Genomic DNA, 17,112 nt, shown 5'->3' with positions numbered 1-17,112 from the left:
ATCCCACAAAAATGTTATGTAAGTCCATGTATGCAATTCACTGCTGAATACAGTTTCTGGGTCCTGACAAAATAATTATTTAAAAGGTTGCACAGAAATTGGATATTTTTCATTGTAAAGCAAACCAATTTACTTTGATAATTTGAGCCAAAAAAAGGACAAAGTAACTCATGAGGACTACAAACATTTTATTCATGTTTACCATCTTTACCATCAATCTGTTTCATATCAGAGACACTGCGCTTGCTTTCACTATTCATCCAGCCAAGTTTGAAAGAACATGGGTCTGAAGTAATATGAACATAAAGTTAATTTTAGCCACCCCCGTGAAAAAAGGGGAAAAAAAGACTTAGAAAACCCACTTTGTAAAGAGCCAATTAATGTTTTACTGCCAATTTCACGGGCTGAAGGTTTAACTTATTAAAACGACCAACAACGTGAATCAGATCAGGCAGTATAAGGCGAAAAAACTAAGTGTTGTTTACATATGTCTGATGAGAGGGGTGGAAAGGGATATCTTTGTTGCAACTTATAAAAAATGTCACTAGAAGGGAAAGTGATGCTCTAAAAAAAGTTCTGTTGCAGTAAAAAATAATTTAAAAATTCTATGAAGAAAGCCAATGACTGTATAAATTACTTTTTAAAAAATCTGTAAGACAACATAGCCAAATATATTTTAACACAATTATATAAACACCACACAACAAACTATAAAATATATTATGTGTGTATGCGTGTATACAGATAGCTAGATAGATATGTCTGAATGTATAGCAAACACATTCAAATGTGTTATAACACCGTTTCATAAAATTGGTTGTTTTCTTTTCCTCCCGGTTGGCTAAACAGAACGTCTCTTGGAAGGGATTGCTTACTAGGAGTCACTGAGCTGCCATCAGACAGGAAGGTTCTCTCAGCAAGCTGCAGTCGGCCAGAAACATGCCATCCATCAAAGCTAGGAGATGCAAATCCTGGGAGGGGTGGGGTGGTCTTTTGTTGCAGGGAGCAAATTATTCTAGCCCGCACTTGCAGTCGAAATATTAATTTGCTAGCATCCCTTTCACAGAGAAGGCTTCCAATTCAGTCCTTGGGGTGGCTGGCCCGGCTACGTTGTCAACAGGCACCTCAGCCATGCAGGGCCCGGTTGCACCAAGCAGCCCACAGCTAGATGGACGCTTGGGGGATAAATCAGAGGTCACGTTCACCTCCTCCTTCCATTTGCAGAATTTCCTCTTTGGTCACAGCCAGTCTGCAAGTTTGCTAAGGCCACCTCTGCTACTCAAAAGCAAGAATAGGTGGGTTTTCCAGTCACAGTGTTGTTCAACGTTCCTTTATTGCGCTGGAATAGAACGCAACACTACTGCTACCAATCCCAGGGATTCATGAGCTATCCTGAAATGCTACAATCTTTTAGGTGGGGCTGGGTGGTGGGTGGGATCCCCTTTTCTTCTTGAAGGTGCAGGGAAAACTTAAGCTCATGGTGTTACAAAGTTTGTGCTTGGATGCAAACTGGAAGGGTCAATTTCTGTGCATGAATCATGTTGCCAGGTGCATATTTATTTTTCTGTAAAGATGCAATGAGCAAGGCAAGGATGCTCCTAAGCTCAGGGTCACCAGACGTAACACTGCGGAAACCAAGCTGGCAAAATGATCTGAACTGCAAGCTGAAGCCTCAAGCCAACACTGGGTGAAGCTGGAAGGGAAGAAAGGGTAACTTTGTCCTAGGGAACTGGCACGACGGGGCATCCAGATGGCAGATATTAAATGTTCAGCTTAGCCAGCCAAGAGACACGTCCGACAGCAAAACTGTATAAATGGCTTGTGTTCACACAGCTTGTTGGATTTCACCATATCGCAGAAGAACTCGTCAGCTGGGAGAGGACATGTTTGGGAGGGGGGAAAGATACTAGATGAATATTTCAACTGAACAAATTCGGAGCTGTAAAAATGCAGCAAACACTTTTCTGCTCTACTGAAGAGAACTGAAAGAGGCACATTGTCCCTGTTAGGAGAGTCCCAAGGTCAGGACGGCCTTGTGGATGCCGCGAGCAACTCTCTTGCACAAGTGTAGCCATCCAGCTGCAGCTCTCTACACAGGCATTGCACCAATGCACCCGTGCAAGCCAGCGCTATCTTCTGTGCCAGGGCATTCCGGCCCGAGCAGTGGATGGGCAGGGAAAAGTGGATGAGAAGAGGACAACACAGCACTGTGTTGGAGCTTGTGGTTTACCCTGGCTTGAAGATGGTGCAAAGAGCAGGAGGCAGGGGGTGGGTTACTGCAGCTCTGTTCTCTGGCAATCCACTCGCCATGGGAAACCTCCATACAGTGAGCCAGACCCCTGATCAGCACTGGCACTAGCCCTCAGGGCTTCCAGCAGCTGCCTGCCCAGTCCTCCTTGGAGAGGCAAGGGGCTGAGCCTTTGCGGTGCGGTGCCTGCACCTCTCCCCTGAGTTACGGCCCATTCGGCTCACTGCGCCCTTGCAAAGCCACAGAACAGCAGGAACCAGGGGCAGGCTAGGGAAGGTTTATGCCAGTCACTTTTAGGGGTCTCTCCATGAATTCTCAATTGAAGTTTAGACATTGCAATGACTAAAAGCTGGATCTGAGAATGTGCTATAAAGTGACAGTTGGCATCTTGTACAGATTTGAATATGCAAATTTCTCCCATTTTTCAAAAGTGAGCTCCATGTATTTTCTGTGCCAGGAAAAGTTATACTGATGAATTTTTATCTACCATATTTTCAAGTCACTCATTCTTTACCACCCTCCTTTCCACCCAGCCCCACTTTAATTCCAGAAGGGCTCATTCTATATTCCATAAACATGAAGCAATTAAAAATCGCCTCTGTTCCTGATACAAGAAGGCAGTGAAGAATGTGGAACATGTGGCTGCACATAAGGATGAGATTCTGGGGAATGTAGGTATGCAGAACTAATAATAATGATCAGACTGAAATTCCAGTTCCTAGGGTTCCCATTCATTTCCTCCCTAGTTGCTCTCCAATATAACACTAAAAATCTAGTTCTGTCCAAGCTGTAGAATTGCCCTCCCTCACCGCTTGATATTGTGCTCCACAGCTCTGAAAAATCGCCTGTTATGGCCCCTCGCCGCATCCATGCAGGTTCATCTTTCATGCTTTCTGGTTCATATGAAGACAGAAATGAACAAAGGGGGACTTTGTTCTGCTCAGTGTTTGCATATCTGGACGGGGCATCCTTTAGTTAAAATTCCATGCTAATACATACCATTGTGGCATCGGTCACTTGCAATGCATGAGCCACTCAGCAGACTGAAGCCTTCTTTGCAGCTGATACACTTTCTTCCAGAGCTATCACAACTTAGACAGTTATCTTCACACCTGGGGATCAGAGAGAAGAAAAGTATTTCTAGTAACTAGCAAGCAGAGCAGTAGTTCTAAGTAAGCCACACAACAGCGACTGGGGCTGAGGCAGTCCTCCTGGGGTCCCACACCTGCCCTTCTGGGTCCCCAGAGGTCCCTTCCCTGGATCCAAACCCCTTCCCCCAACCACTGCTGGGTGGGGTTTCCCAGCTTTTGTGCCTTTTCCCCATTCTAGAAAGACTGCAATGCCTTTTCCAAGGCTTGTTTACTAGATAGAACAGTTTCTGAGTTACAGGCAGCTGGTATTTTTGACCCACAGCCTTTGGCCCTAAGCTGAAAGAAGTTCCCCACCCGGCACAGAAGAAGGGTGGGGAACATATCTGGCTATTAGCCCCTCCCACAATCCCACCGTGTCTCGTTAATTTATATTAGAAATTCTCTACTTCATTCAGATGCTGTCTCTGAGTTTTTCTTCTCTACAAAGCCAGTTTTAAAAAGGTGGCATTTGAAGAAAGCACATCAGCACAGGTGGGGACACTGGACAGCCCATGAGGACCTGGCTGAACACGTCAGGGCCAGACACCTGTTTGGGTCCGAGGTCAAGTGAGCAGGATCCGTCTTGAGGAGAATTACCCATCCCAGCTGTTTGCAGAGCCATGCTTTTCTGCTGTTTGTTTCTGCTGCTTTACACTTCTGAATGTTTATTATTATTATTATTATTGCAAATTCTGGGGGTTTGTTTTACAGATTGGGTTGTAAACTGCCCAGAAAGCTTTGGCTGTGGGGTGATATAGAAATCAGCACCACTGACAACTTGACAAAGAGTACAGGGATTGCCCAAGCCCACATGAGTACTTTTTTCTTTGCTTGCCTAAAATGGTTTCTGCAGTGGTGAAAGTAGCCAAGTGCATGATCCCATGCACTTATTTATTTATTTTATTATATCTAGATCCTGCCTTTTATTCCTTTCAAGGAACTCAAGGTGGCTTAAATAATTCTCTTCCTCCTCTCAGTCTTACCCTCACAACAACCCTGTGAGATAGGTTGGGCCGAGAGTCTGTGACTGGCCCAAATTCACTCATTGAGCTCCATGGCTGAGTGGGGACTCGAACCCAGGTCTCCTGAGTCCCCGTCCAATATTTTTAACCATTGCACTACACTGGCTTTACTTAGAGAGTTAACCTAGGAAGCTGCCTTATGTTGTGTCAGGCTATGGGTCCGTCAAGGCCAGTATTGTCAACATGGCCTGGCAGCAGCCCTCCAAGGTTTCAGGCAAGGGTCTTCCACAGCCAAGGAATGAACCCAGAACCCTCTATATGCAGAGCAGGTATTCTATCACTAATCTCAACCCTGTGAGGGACTTGACCAGGCAGAAATGTATTCCCCACCATTTCTGCTGCAGGAACAATGTTGAAAGTGGCTGAAAGCAGGCAGTAGCAAAATGATATGCGGAAATACAAGGAATACACCACTTTCTGAAATTGCCTGAGGATTACTAAAGGCCCTTGGGATGGAAGCATCTGAGGATGCAAGCATCTTGATTTGTTTTCACACTCACTACCCCATGGCTGCCCCCAGGAAAGTCTTTTAATGCACCATCACCCTGTTCTGTCTCATTCACAGAACTTTACAGGGCTCCCGATGGTGCTGTAATGCTGCAATGTCTCCCTACGGCTTTTTCTGTCTTTTTCTTATTGCAGAAAATGCATTAAATTGGAAAACATGGAAAGCAGCACAAACAGTTCTGACTGTTGGTGCTTGGACCTGTCCCCCTGGAGGCCCCCCAGAGTACCCTGAAGAACACAGATCCATGTTTGTGTCATGCCAGAACTGATCTTCAGGACTTGGCTGCCCAAACAGACCATACCTTCTGCAGACTCGGTGTGAGAGTCCAAGCATCTCGGCAGGATAAAAGCCCTCCCCACATGCTGAGACACACCTCCACTCGTGCGAGTGGAAATTCCTGGCACACTGCATACATTCCTCTTGGTCTGGACCTAAGGAGAATTGGAAAAATGTTGCTGTCAATCAGGTGGACGATCCCTGGATCAAAAGCTGACTGGGAAGTTAAAAGTGGAATCTGCTTGCTGCTCTGCTCAGGAGAGAGAAGAAAGAAGCTATTGCACCTTTAAAACCACTTGAAATCAATGTGGTCCCTTCCTATCAATGGCCAAGACCTGGCACTATCTAAGAACGGTTCCCTTATCAGACTTTAGCAATGGCAAAATGCTTGAGCCCTTTAAAAGAACAAACTTAAATGAAGAAGAAATTCATGCCATTGACTGAAGTCAGCAGTTTCCATCGTCTAACAGAACAGCTGAAATGCAAGTTCCAATCACTGTGATTTATTAAAATACAACATTAACAAAGAGCAGGATGGGACTGCTTTGGTTTCTTGCCAGCAAGCAAAGATGGCATCAGAGAATTTTCTCTCCACCGCCCCAGTGCAAAAACGATCTGTGTGCTGTACGGATCATGCCCCAACAACTGCTAGGTTGGCTTGTCTCCTGCCAGTTTGGGCATGCAGAGGTGAATCTGTTCCCTGACAATACGAAGTAACTATCTCTCATGGTTGTGGAACCTTCTTTGAACATGCTCACTTCCTGAAGTTCCTCAACAGTCAAGCAGCAACTTCTGTGTCCTACATATCTACCTGTTCTTCTCAGATTCGCAGTCCTATCCAAGTCCCCTCAGTATTTCCAGTATTTAGCTGTTTACCATTCCAGTGGCTAATGCTAAGCATAGCACTATAAAGATCCAGGGACAGAGCAATAATCCTAACATAGAGGCCTGGTCAAGGGCAGCTTCCATTTAACCAGCAAGAATCCAGGCTGTGAATTAAATCTTTTCTTATCTCTACAGTCATCTACTGCCACACATACGTTCGTATGCACCTAGTTGTACTAGTTTCACTGTGAGGTAGGTTAGCCCTGTAATGCATGACTGGCTCAAGGCAACCCAATGAGAACCTGGTTCTCCTCAGTCCAAGTTGGACACTTGAACCCTCACACAGCACTGGCTCTTTAACAAAGAGGTGGCTCTTGCCTCTCCTTTGCTGTTTGCCACTGGCCCCACCCCACCCACCCCACATGCAAAAGTCGGGTTCAAGATAAAGCATGCTATTAAACCAGTTACACCACATAAGCAACCACATATGCCTTGAACATTGCACGTGACTTTGAGCAGAGCGCAAGTATTTGGCTGGAGACAGCTGGCCATCTGGGATTTACCATGTGAAGGTCTCAAATTGCATCCTGGGGGGAGAGGGGGCAACATCCTGATTGGTCCTGAGAAGCAGGACTTATAGGAGGAAGCATTTTACAGGCCAGAGCAGATGGACTCACTCAGAGTACACTGCATGTAAGAAACTAATGCTTCCCTGCTGTAATTTGGCTGCAGACCAGGTGATAAAAGGGCAGCTGTTTCTGGCAAGGAACACTGCCTGTGGGACTCCAGGCTGTAGGACAAGGCTAGGAGTACCCCTCTGGTCATTTTCAATAAAAAGAGGGAATGCACTTACAATGATGTGATGCCTCAAACTTCCCTAGAAGGGTTACCAGGCTGCAACCCAGTATCTGCCCTGCAGCTTTAATACCAGTGATTAAGGCACAGCAGCCCTCGCTGGCAGTTAAGTTCTCCAGATTGAGAAAGCACCATGCATCAGGGAGCGTGTAGCAAGCAATGGCATGGACCTGTTCTCTGAATCCAAGAGACCACTTGTCTGTGGGGTAGCACCCCAACTCCAACTGCTCACAGCCCATTTCTCGAAGCACCAGGTCTGGATGCACAAGAAGTATTAAATTGGTGCCTGAGCAGCAGGTCTCTCGGGCTCAGGGCAGCCCAAAGCCTCACAATTTGCACTTGAAACTCAAGGTCTGTTATGTGGCTTTGAAGTCAATCATGTAAAGGACCCCCTTCACCCCCACTCTGCAATCTCTTCTTCCAGGCTCATGCAACCCTTGGGCACAAATAAAGTTTCTCTTTTGATCATGGCCACTTTCTCCAGGGAAAGCAGCTGCTCAGCTTCCAATGGAACAAAGTCTGAACACAGGTTTGTTTTCAATCTAGTGCTTGCAGTTTTTAAAAAAATCTGTATTTGCTGTTAAATTATTACTGGTCTGGGACAGAACGAGCTGAAAGTGAAGTAAATTCTCAGTGGGGCACTGCACTGGCTTCCCATGTAAAATCATAGTTTTTGAAGTGTTGACACTTTTATGTACTCAAAAGCTCCCTTGCACAATTCTTACAGGGTTTTATATGGTCTCCTGCAAGCCTTATGGAAAGGTAAAACTTCCATCCTTCCAGACTTCCATATATATAAGTTCTCTCTCTCTCTCTCTCTCCAACATCATTTTTTAACAAAAAGGTTTGCTACAACATGCCTAGCTCATGTTATTGAGAAGAAGGAGACTATTCCAGGCATTTATGACTAGCAAAACACACAGTTCTGTTTGGGTGATGCTATGTACACAAAACAGAATTTGGATTTACAAACTGCACAGTAAAGTGGAATCCAATTGGACTCAAGATTTTTCTTATCTAGAAGCATTAACTGCTCTTGCTTTAGAACTGGCAAACTAGAAGTAGTGCATTCAGAAGACCTTGGGCCCTTAGAAATAAGTATCTCAACGCAGAGACAGAGTTTATTGTTGTAGTTTCTTCTCTACATAAAGTCACAAGGGAATTTATGACTTGTGACTTCTTCTCTACATAAAGTCACAAGGAAATTCACGCTCCAACGGAGCAAAGCTCAGGGAGCCAAGGTTTCGTTTGGATGCCAGGAAGCACTTCCTGACAGTCAGAACCCCGAGGGTGTGGAATGGGCTTCCACGAGAGGTCGTTGAGGCCCCATCGGTGCGGGTGTTCAAGGACAGGCTGGACATCCACATGGTGGGCATGTCGTGAGTGGAGCCGGCTGGTGCCGGAGGTCAGACTAGATGGCCTGGGAGGCCCCTTCTGACTCGCTCTGTTTCTATGTTTCTAAATGACTATTCATCCTTTGAGAATCTCCCATGCTTTTAGTCTAGTGCATGTCCTTGGATGACCTAGGCTAACATAGACCTAGGCCTTGGATGACCTAGGCTAAAAACAAAGCAAAGCAAAGCAAAGCAAAGCACAGCACAGCACAGCACAAACAAAAACAAATAAACTATCAAACCTCTGTGTCTCAGGGAAGGGAGTCTCCGGACAGCCCGGGCCGCAGCCAAGGGACGCAGTCCAGTCCCTCCGGCCGGTGGCCCCACCCCCCTGCTTCCTCCTGGCCCCTCTAGCCCCTCTGGCCCCGCCCCCTTCCTCTCCGCTGCTCCTGCCCCTGCTCCCCTGCCAGCTCCTACCTTGCCTTCGCCAGTCCCCTGGCCACTCAGCCTCTCTCCCAGCCTGTGCCTCTGCTGCTCTGCTGCTCTGCCAAGAGGCCAGAGCCAAAAGCAGGGTAAGATTAATCCAGTCCTGGGCTTTCTGAAATATTGGCCTGGACCGAAGAATGGTTCTGCCAACAGTGCAATCATATAGATGTCTACTCAGAAGTAATCCATTTTTACTTCTGAGTGCAGTTTTTCTTCTTGTCTCTTTCAAAGATTATTCCTCCCTAACCTCAATGTTCTGTTCTCATTTCTTCAGAAAACACCTTTTTTACACAAAATATAAAATGCATGGAATTCATAGCTATGGGATGTTGGGATGGCCACTAGTCAAGATGGTCTTTAAAAAAGGAGTAGACAAAAGAATGGAGGCGCGGTATCTGTTCGTAGTTCATCACCTTCCTAGCCAAGCAGACCCTCCAACATTCAGAGACAGTAATGTTGAATCCCAGCTGCTCTGGCACAGAGCTTCAGGTAGTAAACAAAGCAGCCCATAATATCAGCACAGTATATTTCTGTTCATCAGTGATGCTGATGAAGGAAGCATGGATAATACACTTTACAGAGAAATATTAGAACTAGCTAGGGAAATAACAAGCAAAACAGTCATGGTTTCCAAGACACACAGACCCAGTTCACCCTGGAGTCATGCATTACCCTCCCCAACTTGGGCAGTGGCCCATGGCAACCAGAAGTTTGCCATTGTGTTCAGCTGGCTAACCATGGTTTATGCTGGCCCCCTAAAATAAAATGGAAATGAAGTTCATTATGATTCAGGAATCCAGGGATAGCACAGACCTAAGATTCATTCATGCAACACCAACCAGTGGTCTGCTGTTACAGTTCAATTGGCCCAGAGAGGGCACAGCAAAGCACCACCCACAACAGCACCCCACACCCAGTGACTGAGCCCCACACCCAAGGCTACTGGACTTTCACTTGTGGAACCTCCATGTTGGCTTTGCTTTTCTCTGCAACAAGGGATGCGGAAGCCCTCAAGGCACTATTCCGACCAGCCGTGCCCTGTCTACCTCTGTAACCAAAGCCACATGTGGAGATGCAAGCTGGAGACCATCCGCAGAGCTTTAGAACGTACCTGTGCAGGTCCTGCAGTTCGCGTGGCAACCCTCACATCGCACTGGCTCCTTGATCAAGTACATGCCCGGTCTGCACCCCATGATGCAGCTGCTGTCCACAAGGCTATCCAGGAAAGCAAAGGAGAACGTTGACAGCAAAGTGTGATGACACACCCACCCGTGTGTGCCCATCCTTGCAGCCCAAACAGGCGTTAAAGGTGCTAGGCAAGGCACAACCAAAGCCCTTCCTAGCTTCAGAGGCAAAGGGCATCATGCCATCCTCTTTCAAGATTCCAAACAACATCAAGTTTTTTGAAAAAGGCAACTTCTAGAAAACTTCTAGAAAAGAGGAAGGAGAAAGGCTAAATGTAGACAGCCAGGAAGAGTCAAAAAAGGCAGTACTATAAAAGAGGAAGAGCATGCTGTTACACAGAATCACAGAATAGTAGAGCTGGAAGGGGCCTATAAGGCCATCAAGTCCATCCCCTGCACAGGGCAGGACCACAAGTTAAAGCATCCCCGACAAAGGGCTGTCCAACTGCTTCTTGCCTGCCTCCAGTATGAGAGCCCACAACCTACCTGGGTCATGGGTTCCATTGCCATACTGCTGCATCAGTCAGGAAACTTTTCTAGCTGGAATCTGGAAACTGGCTGGATTCTGGCTTCCTGTAATTTAGACCACCGTGGACTGCTACCCAGCACCTAGTTATTATTGGAAGCCTCTTTCTGTTCTGTCTTGTCTCCTTTTCCTCACCTGATGCTACCTGTTGGTCTCCAGTGTCCCCTCCCTAACCATGTGGACTAGAAACACAACCCTCTTTTTTAAAGCTATATTATCTGATATTCAATGTTGGGGAGGGAAAGTTGTGGCCGCCTTTCTTCTTTGCCCGGAAGTATACCCAACCACTGCGTGAGTGCATAAGCCAGAGGTGGGCAATACATGGTGGGTGGGCAACGTTCAGCCCATGTGCTCCCGCCACAGTTCCCTCCAGCTGCCTGTTGGAAAAAGTAAAGGACTAAAAAACACAAAAAAATTCAGCTCAAGCTTGTCTGTAAGCTAAGCTAAACTGCTGGCGTGCCATGCAGTTTGTTGACAATATTCAAATGTTGCCCCCCTCCCCCATATAAAAACTGCAACCAGAAATGTAAAGCATCAGACCAACTTGTGGGTTAAAGAGGTACTTTGTAAAAGCATTCACCCCACTTTGACTTTTCCGCATTTTGTTGTTTTACCATCTGGGATGAAATGAATTTATTTGGCATGGTTATTCCTTGATGTACACAAACTACTCAACACTGTGAAGGTGCAAAATATTTTTATCATGGTATAGAAATTAAGTAAATGAAACAGACTAGCACTTGGTTGCATAAGTGCACACCAGGTGTGTATCATGTGATAACAATGCCAACTATCTCCATTTCAATTGCAGACTGTAACGCAAGAAAATGTGGAAAAGTCTCAGGGGATACATACTTCTGCAAGGCACTGCAAGCCCATCCATACTGTCTCATGTCAGCCAGCAACATGATGAGTGGGACTGGGACTAGGACTGGGAAACTGTGGGTTCCAAGCTTCACTTTGCTGTGAAATTCGTGGGGTCCATCACTCACTGTAGGCTGGCCTCTTCCACACAAGACTCTCTAGGGTGGGATGCAGAGAAGCCACATGCATTGCCCTGAGTTTCTCGAAGGAAGGGATGGATATATGTAATCAATTAAATATCACATGCCCCCTTGTTCATAAAGAAAGAGCTGAATTACGCCCGAGCTACACAATCCCAGTATTTTTTTTTCTTATCCTGAAAAGCAGCCACTGGGGAGAAGAGATACAGCCTGGGCCTTGTGGGGTAGGCTTAACTCTCCCCTCCCCATCAGTTCCCTGATGCAGCATTAACCCCATCTCCACAGCCAACAGGAAAAGAAGAAGGCATCTGGGACGTGTGCCTTCAAGACCTGCCACAGAGCTTCAAGGCTGAGCCACAGAGAGGAGGTGCTTAGAGGTCCATCCAGCTTCCTTCACAATGTGCCTGCTTCAAGCCAGCAGGAAACATCCACCCTTCCATCACCATGTTGGGGATCTCCAGCAGCGAGCAGGCTGCCCCCGAGCCTTTCTTCATCCAATGGCCCTGCAACCATGCGCACAATGGCTGCTTTAGTTGCTGAACTGCTCTGTGGCTGCTGTGCATTTTGACTGTTCTGACTACATGTTCTTTTCTGCAGGAACTGCCTCTTATTGATACACATACACCATCTATCCTATTAAAGCTTCCGTCTCTAGACATCCATATACCTGCGATTGCAATATCTCTTCTGCCCAAATCAGCCTATCCAAACCAAAGCAATAATGCTTTTTTTATATGCACACAAGAAAAAATGCTTGCTGTCTGTTCTGAAGAGTTTTTTTGATGGTATCTTTAGGGCAGCTAAAACAGAGCAAGCACTGTAATGGATATTAATCTTCTTTGGGGAACCAAAAGAGCTTCTGCCATTTTTTAAATAATTAAACTTCCATACGCGGAGAGTTTTTCTTAAAATATACAGATAGGCTTAGAAGCAAAAATGACAAAATGAGGCTGTTGTAGTTTGGGCACACCATGAGAAGGCAACATTCCCTAGAGAAGACCAGCATGCTAGGGAAAGTTGAAGGCTGAGGAAGAGGAGAAAGACCAAATATGAGATGGATGGACACCTTTAGGGGAGATACAGCCTTGAATTTGGAAGAGCTGAGCAGGGCAGTCATGGATAGGACATTTTGGAGGCTTCAAAGAGTAGCCATAAATTGGAGATGACTTGAGGGCACATCACAACAACAAAAGGATAGGCAGTCAAGCCTGATTCCCCAAAGAGCCTGTGGCAGCCTGATATTTTTTTTTAAAGTGGGGAGCAAGGTGAATCCCAGACACAAAATCTCTGAAAGCAAAGCTGTGCTGCCCCCAAGCAAAAGGTCCCCAGCCTCTGGATCCCAAGAAGCGTCTTTGTTTATTTTCTGTTGATAACCATGACTTACACAAAGGCCATCCTGCCATGGTATGGTTGGTGCTAAAAATGCAGGAAAAAATGATTTTCAACCATCTTTTAAGCTCACAAGACCATGTAACCTAGCAGACCACAAAATTTTGTCCAGCCATTCATTCGGTCAGCTAATCCCGTCCAGTTAAGGTCAAATCACCCTGTGGCAAAGACACTGAGTATTGATTAGCTAAAGAATAGTTCATGCATTCAGGCATGTAGATATGAACACAAGGAGTGGGAGGGAAAGTGCTCCAGCCACGTCCACCCAGCAGTCTTCAGATGTTCGCCCAGACTTGCAAACAAACTCTGCTTATTGGCTTGAGTAGGGTATGAAATATTAAGTGGCTAGTGGACATCCCCTCCCCCTCAAAATTAAAACCCATGCTCCTTTTCTGATAGATCAAGGTATGAACAGTTCTGATACAGTGAATTCCCAGTAACACATGCTTGCGTTTCAGCAGCGGCTGAGACCCAGCCTACATACTCAGTTGTTCACACTCTTAACTATGATTCTTTTGAATCTGCGTAATTGTCTGAGCACGTTAATTAGCCTCATTGCTGGGAACTGTGTGTCAAATATTCCTTAAAGGTAATGTCCACTGGCACCCTCGAGAGAAAGAACCGGATGGCTAATGCCAACCAATACATGCATTTTGGCCTTGCCCCCGGTTCTTCAGACAGCCGAGTCACAACCCTGTAGTGGCAGTCGAAGTCTCAGCTCAGCTCTGGCCAGCATTACCCCTGGGCTCCCTAACCTGTAATTCCCTGTCATCCAAGCCCATCTGCCTGCCCACATTTTCACCTTAAGCATGCATTATCCCTCTGGCTGCTGCAGTCTTCAGCTCCATTTGCCATCGGCCAGTATTTCCTCAGCGTCCTGCTTTTTCTGTCCCATTCCATCTCCTGACTAGCATCCCTCCCTTCCTCTCCCTTTATCTATCTCAGTCTTCAGCACAGTACCATCACTTTATAGTCTTCATTATTCTCATCTCACTTTGCTTCTTCTGCCCTTTTCCATAAGCTTCATTCTCCATCTGTCTCTCCTGCAGTCTTCTCTGTTCAGCCTCTTTGCGTCTGGGCTTCCTGGCTTTTTGCTTCCCTGAATCCCTCCACAGTTCTCAGCCCACACTCAGAGAACTACCAACTTCTCCTTCTCTCACAGAAGTTGGACTGTGAACTGCTTTTGTTCTGTGAGCAATTAAACATTCAGTCTCATGATACCCACTCAGCAAGTGTCAAAGTCTTCATTGCCATAAGCTCAATGCAGAAAGATTCTGTTGTTGTCTTATCTTGCTCCAAGGAGCTTAGCCCCTTGCACATATACATGTTCTTGTAATTTAAAACAATTTTAAGGTCATCTTTAAGGATGGGTCACCTCTATTTTATTTATTTATGTTATTAAAGTATTTTTACCATATTATCCTCACAATCACCTTGTGAGGATGGTAAGGCTGTTAAATTATTAAATTTATATTCTGCACTTCTTCTTCCCCAAAAGGGCATGGTGGGGAGAGTGAAAAACTAAGATCCCTTACAGAGCTTCAAGACTGAGTGACAATTTGAATTTGGATCTCCTTGGGCTTAAATCCAACTCAGCCATCAACCTCAGAGCCAGGAATGGGGAACATGGGGCCTTCCAGATGTTGTTGGACAGCAACTCACATCTTTGTCCAGAAGTCTCTTTTTAATCATGACATTTCATTTTGAGATACATATAACAAAAAAGGCAACAATAGGAACATTGGCAACAATAAATCAAGATCACTAAAGAAACCAAGGAGCTTACTAATTATTATTCTTTTTCTATAACCCATCTGCTTATGGAACATCTACACTGGGTTCAGACTGGGTTGTCATTTAACCATGGTTTGCTGAAACATAGTTTATCATGTTTCCTGAACCCAGTTGAGACAGCTAAATATGCTTGATAACTCACGGTTTGTAGCCCAACAACAAACCATGGTTCTCTTCATGGGTTCTTCATGGTTAATAAGCCATGGCTTGTTAGAGCAGTTCTGTTCAATGACAACTCACACTCAACTCATAATGAACCATAATCCAGGTTATCATGTTGTCTGAACCCAGCCCTACAGTAAAATGGCCTTATCAGTAGCTTAGTACCTAATGAAACAGCAAAACTACAATTTCTACAACATACAAAAGAAGCATGTGCAAATATGTATTATTTTGTGCATGTGTGTGTATCAGAAAAAATATAGGCACATATACTTAATGCTGAAGTGTACTTTGGTTTGAGAAGTTTAGAGGGCATCAGTGTAGGAAATAAATGGAAACCATGGTGGCATAATATTTTTTAAAGTTAAGATTCCTTTCTGGCTGCACTTTCTATGCAAGCTAGGGCTGATGGGAATTGCATTCCAATTACATCTGGAGGGCCACATGCTTCCCGTCCCTGGTCTAAGCAATTCCTTACAACATCAGACTCTGAAAATAAAGTAAGGTTTTCAAGGCCAGAGGACTCCAACATGGTGACATTCTGATCTAGAGTGTGCCCATCATGGCTTTAACGAGAAAAAAAGGTAATTCTTCAGTCCATTCACATCTGCTCATAATATTGGCAGAGGCTGAAACATTGTTGGCAAAAGCTCTTCAAGGTGATAAGAATGATTTGGGAGCCAAGCCTCAAAGGTTAGCAAACTATAAAAGGAAACTTTGTAAAGATTACACCTGACAACAAAAGCCATTTTTACCATTCCTGGGAAGCAGATAATCTTCTGGGAACTTGCAATTTTCTACTTTAGTGAAAGTGCCATTATTGAAACAGTCACTTCAGCCCAATTACTGCCCTATAAATGAATCACGGGAAGAAGCCCTGGGCTCTGCACCAAAGCAATGACCACAGCACTGCATGAGGTGGCCTTGGGGTTCCTACTGAAAAATTGTTCAGATAAACACCAGATAAAGCTTCTGGTGTTTGACATTTTTAGTTCCACTTCTTTCCTGGAGGGAAACTTATCACTGGGACCCATCTTGCTAAATCTGTTTGGAGTTGCCATGCATCATCTTCCTTCTGAAAGCAGGCTAAACAGTTGGAGCTTTATTGCTGGGAAAGCAACCAAAGGAGAATGATAAAGCAACCCGTCTTGCTACAAGGAGCCCATTTTGAGAAGTGTGTGCGAAGGAGGCCCAATGTTCCACTCCCAAAAAGACCTACTGACAAGTTCCACTCCTTTTTCCCACCGTCTTTTCCTGTTTGAGGTTGCAGCAAAAAATGGAGTTCAAGAAATGGAGCTGACAAGCCACTTAGTTTTTCAGATTAAGAAGCACCGGTTGCTGATCCTTCACGAATGCTTTGGGGGGTCGGGGGTTCTAGATCCTTACTCCTTCTCTCAAAATATGAAAACGTAGAATAATCCCTTGCTTCTAGAACCCTCTTCCCATGCTTCAGCTCTCAACTCTCCCTTGCTTTTATATTCTCAGAGATTCCAGCTTTAAACTGTAAGCACCTTGGAGGAAGGGATCGTTTGCTTTGTGCTTTGCCATCCCTGTAGAGTGTATTGTAGGCTGGGTGGATGGCAACTGGGAAAAGGGCCTTTTCAGTGGTGGTGCCCCGAATCTGGATATCCCTCCCCAAGGAAACTTGCCTGATACAATGAGTTGTATATCCAATGTGGTGTAGTGGTTTAGAGTACTGGACTGGGGACCCAGGACATCTGGGTTCAAGTTTTCACTCACCTACGAAGCCCACTTTGGAACAGTCACTGCCTCTTAGCCTACAATATCTCACAGGGTTGTTGTTGTGAGGATAAAATGGAGTGGAGAACCTTGTAAAGTGCCTTAAGTTCCTTGCAAGAAGAAAAGCAAGGTATATATGCAATACAATAACTATAGTAATCACAATAGGCCCTTGGCTAAAACTTTTTAATCCGGCCAGGATTAAAACATGTTATCTGCTCTTGCAGGCTTTTATTTTTTTCAGTTGTATCTGCCAACTTTGCCTCCTGCTGCATGTCATATTGTTGCGATATTGCAGTACTCCACTGCTTTCTGTGTGACATTAAAATCCTGAACTTCCAAGGCAGCAGACACATTGCGAAAGACAGCAAATCGCTCATAAAGAAATCAGAAGAAAGGAGCAAAATCGCAGGGAACCTGCGCGCCCTCATCCACCGGGCAAAGGCAGAGCAGCTTCCCAGTGCCCCATCCCCTCACCAGAAGAGCTGCCCAATCGTTGTTCTGGAATTGCAGAGGCGAAGGGAGCTGCACGTTGGCAAGGAGAGCACGGACTGCTGGACCGTGTGCGTTTGGAGGGTGCACACGGGTGTGAGAGCACCATTCATCTGAAGTTCCCTTGAGAAGCATTC

At 45.4% G+C, this 17,112-nt stretch overlaps 1 protein-coding gene across 1 annotated transcript in view; it reads right to left on the bottom strand.

Moving 5' to 3' along the window:
* Positions 1–736: 736 nt before the first annotated feature.
* PCSK6 (proprotein convertase subtilisin/kexin type 6) overlaps positions 737–17,112 on the bottom strand; it is a 77,077-nt gene continuing 60,701 nt past the window's right edge. The window contains exons 17-20 of the mRNA XM_044445005.1: positions 9,796–9,899; positions 5,210–5,339; positions 3,248–3,360; positions 737–1,871 (exon numbers count right to left, since the gene is read on the bottom strand). Coding sequence (XP_044300940.1) covers positions 1,774–1,871; positions 3,248–3,360; positions 5,210–5,339; positions 9,796–9,899 — 445 coding nt within the window. The 3' untranslated portion in view covers positions 737–1,773. The remainder of the gene's footprint in view (positions 1,872–3,247; positions 3,361–5,209; positions 5,340–9,795; positions 9,900–17,112) is intronic.

This window comes from Varanus komodoensis, unplaced genomic scaffold, assembly GCF_004798865.1.
Source record: "Varanus komodoensis strain SLA01 unplaced genomic scaffold, ASM479886v1 scaffold46_3, whole genome shotgun sequence".
Taxonomy (NCBI): domain Eukaryota; kingdom Metazoa; phylum Chordata; class Lepidosauria; order Squamata; family Varanidae; genus Varanus; species Varanus komodoensis.
Note: the sequence above shows the minus strand (reverse complement) of the source record. Positions and strands in the feature narration are given on the sequence as shown.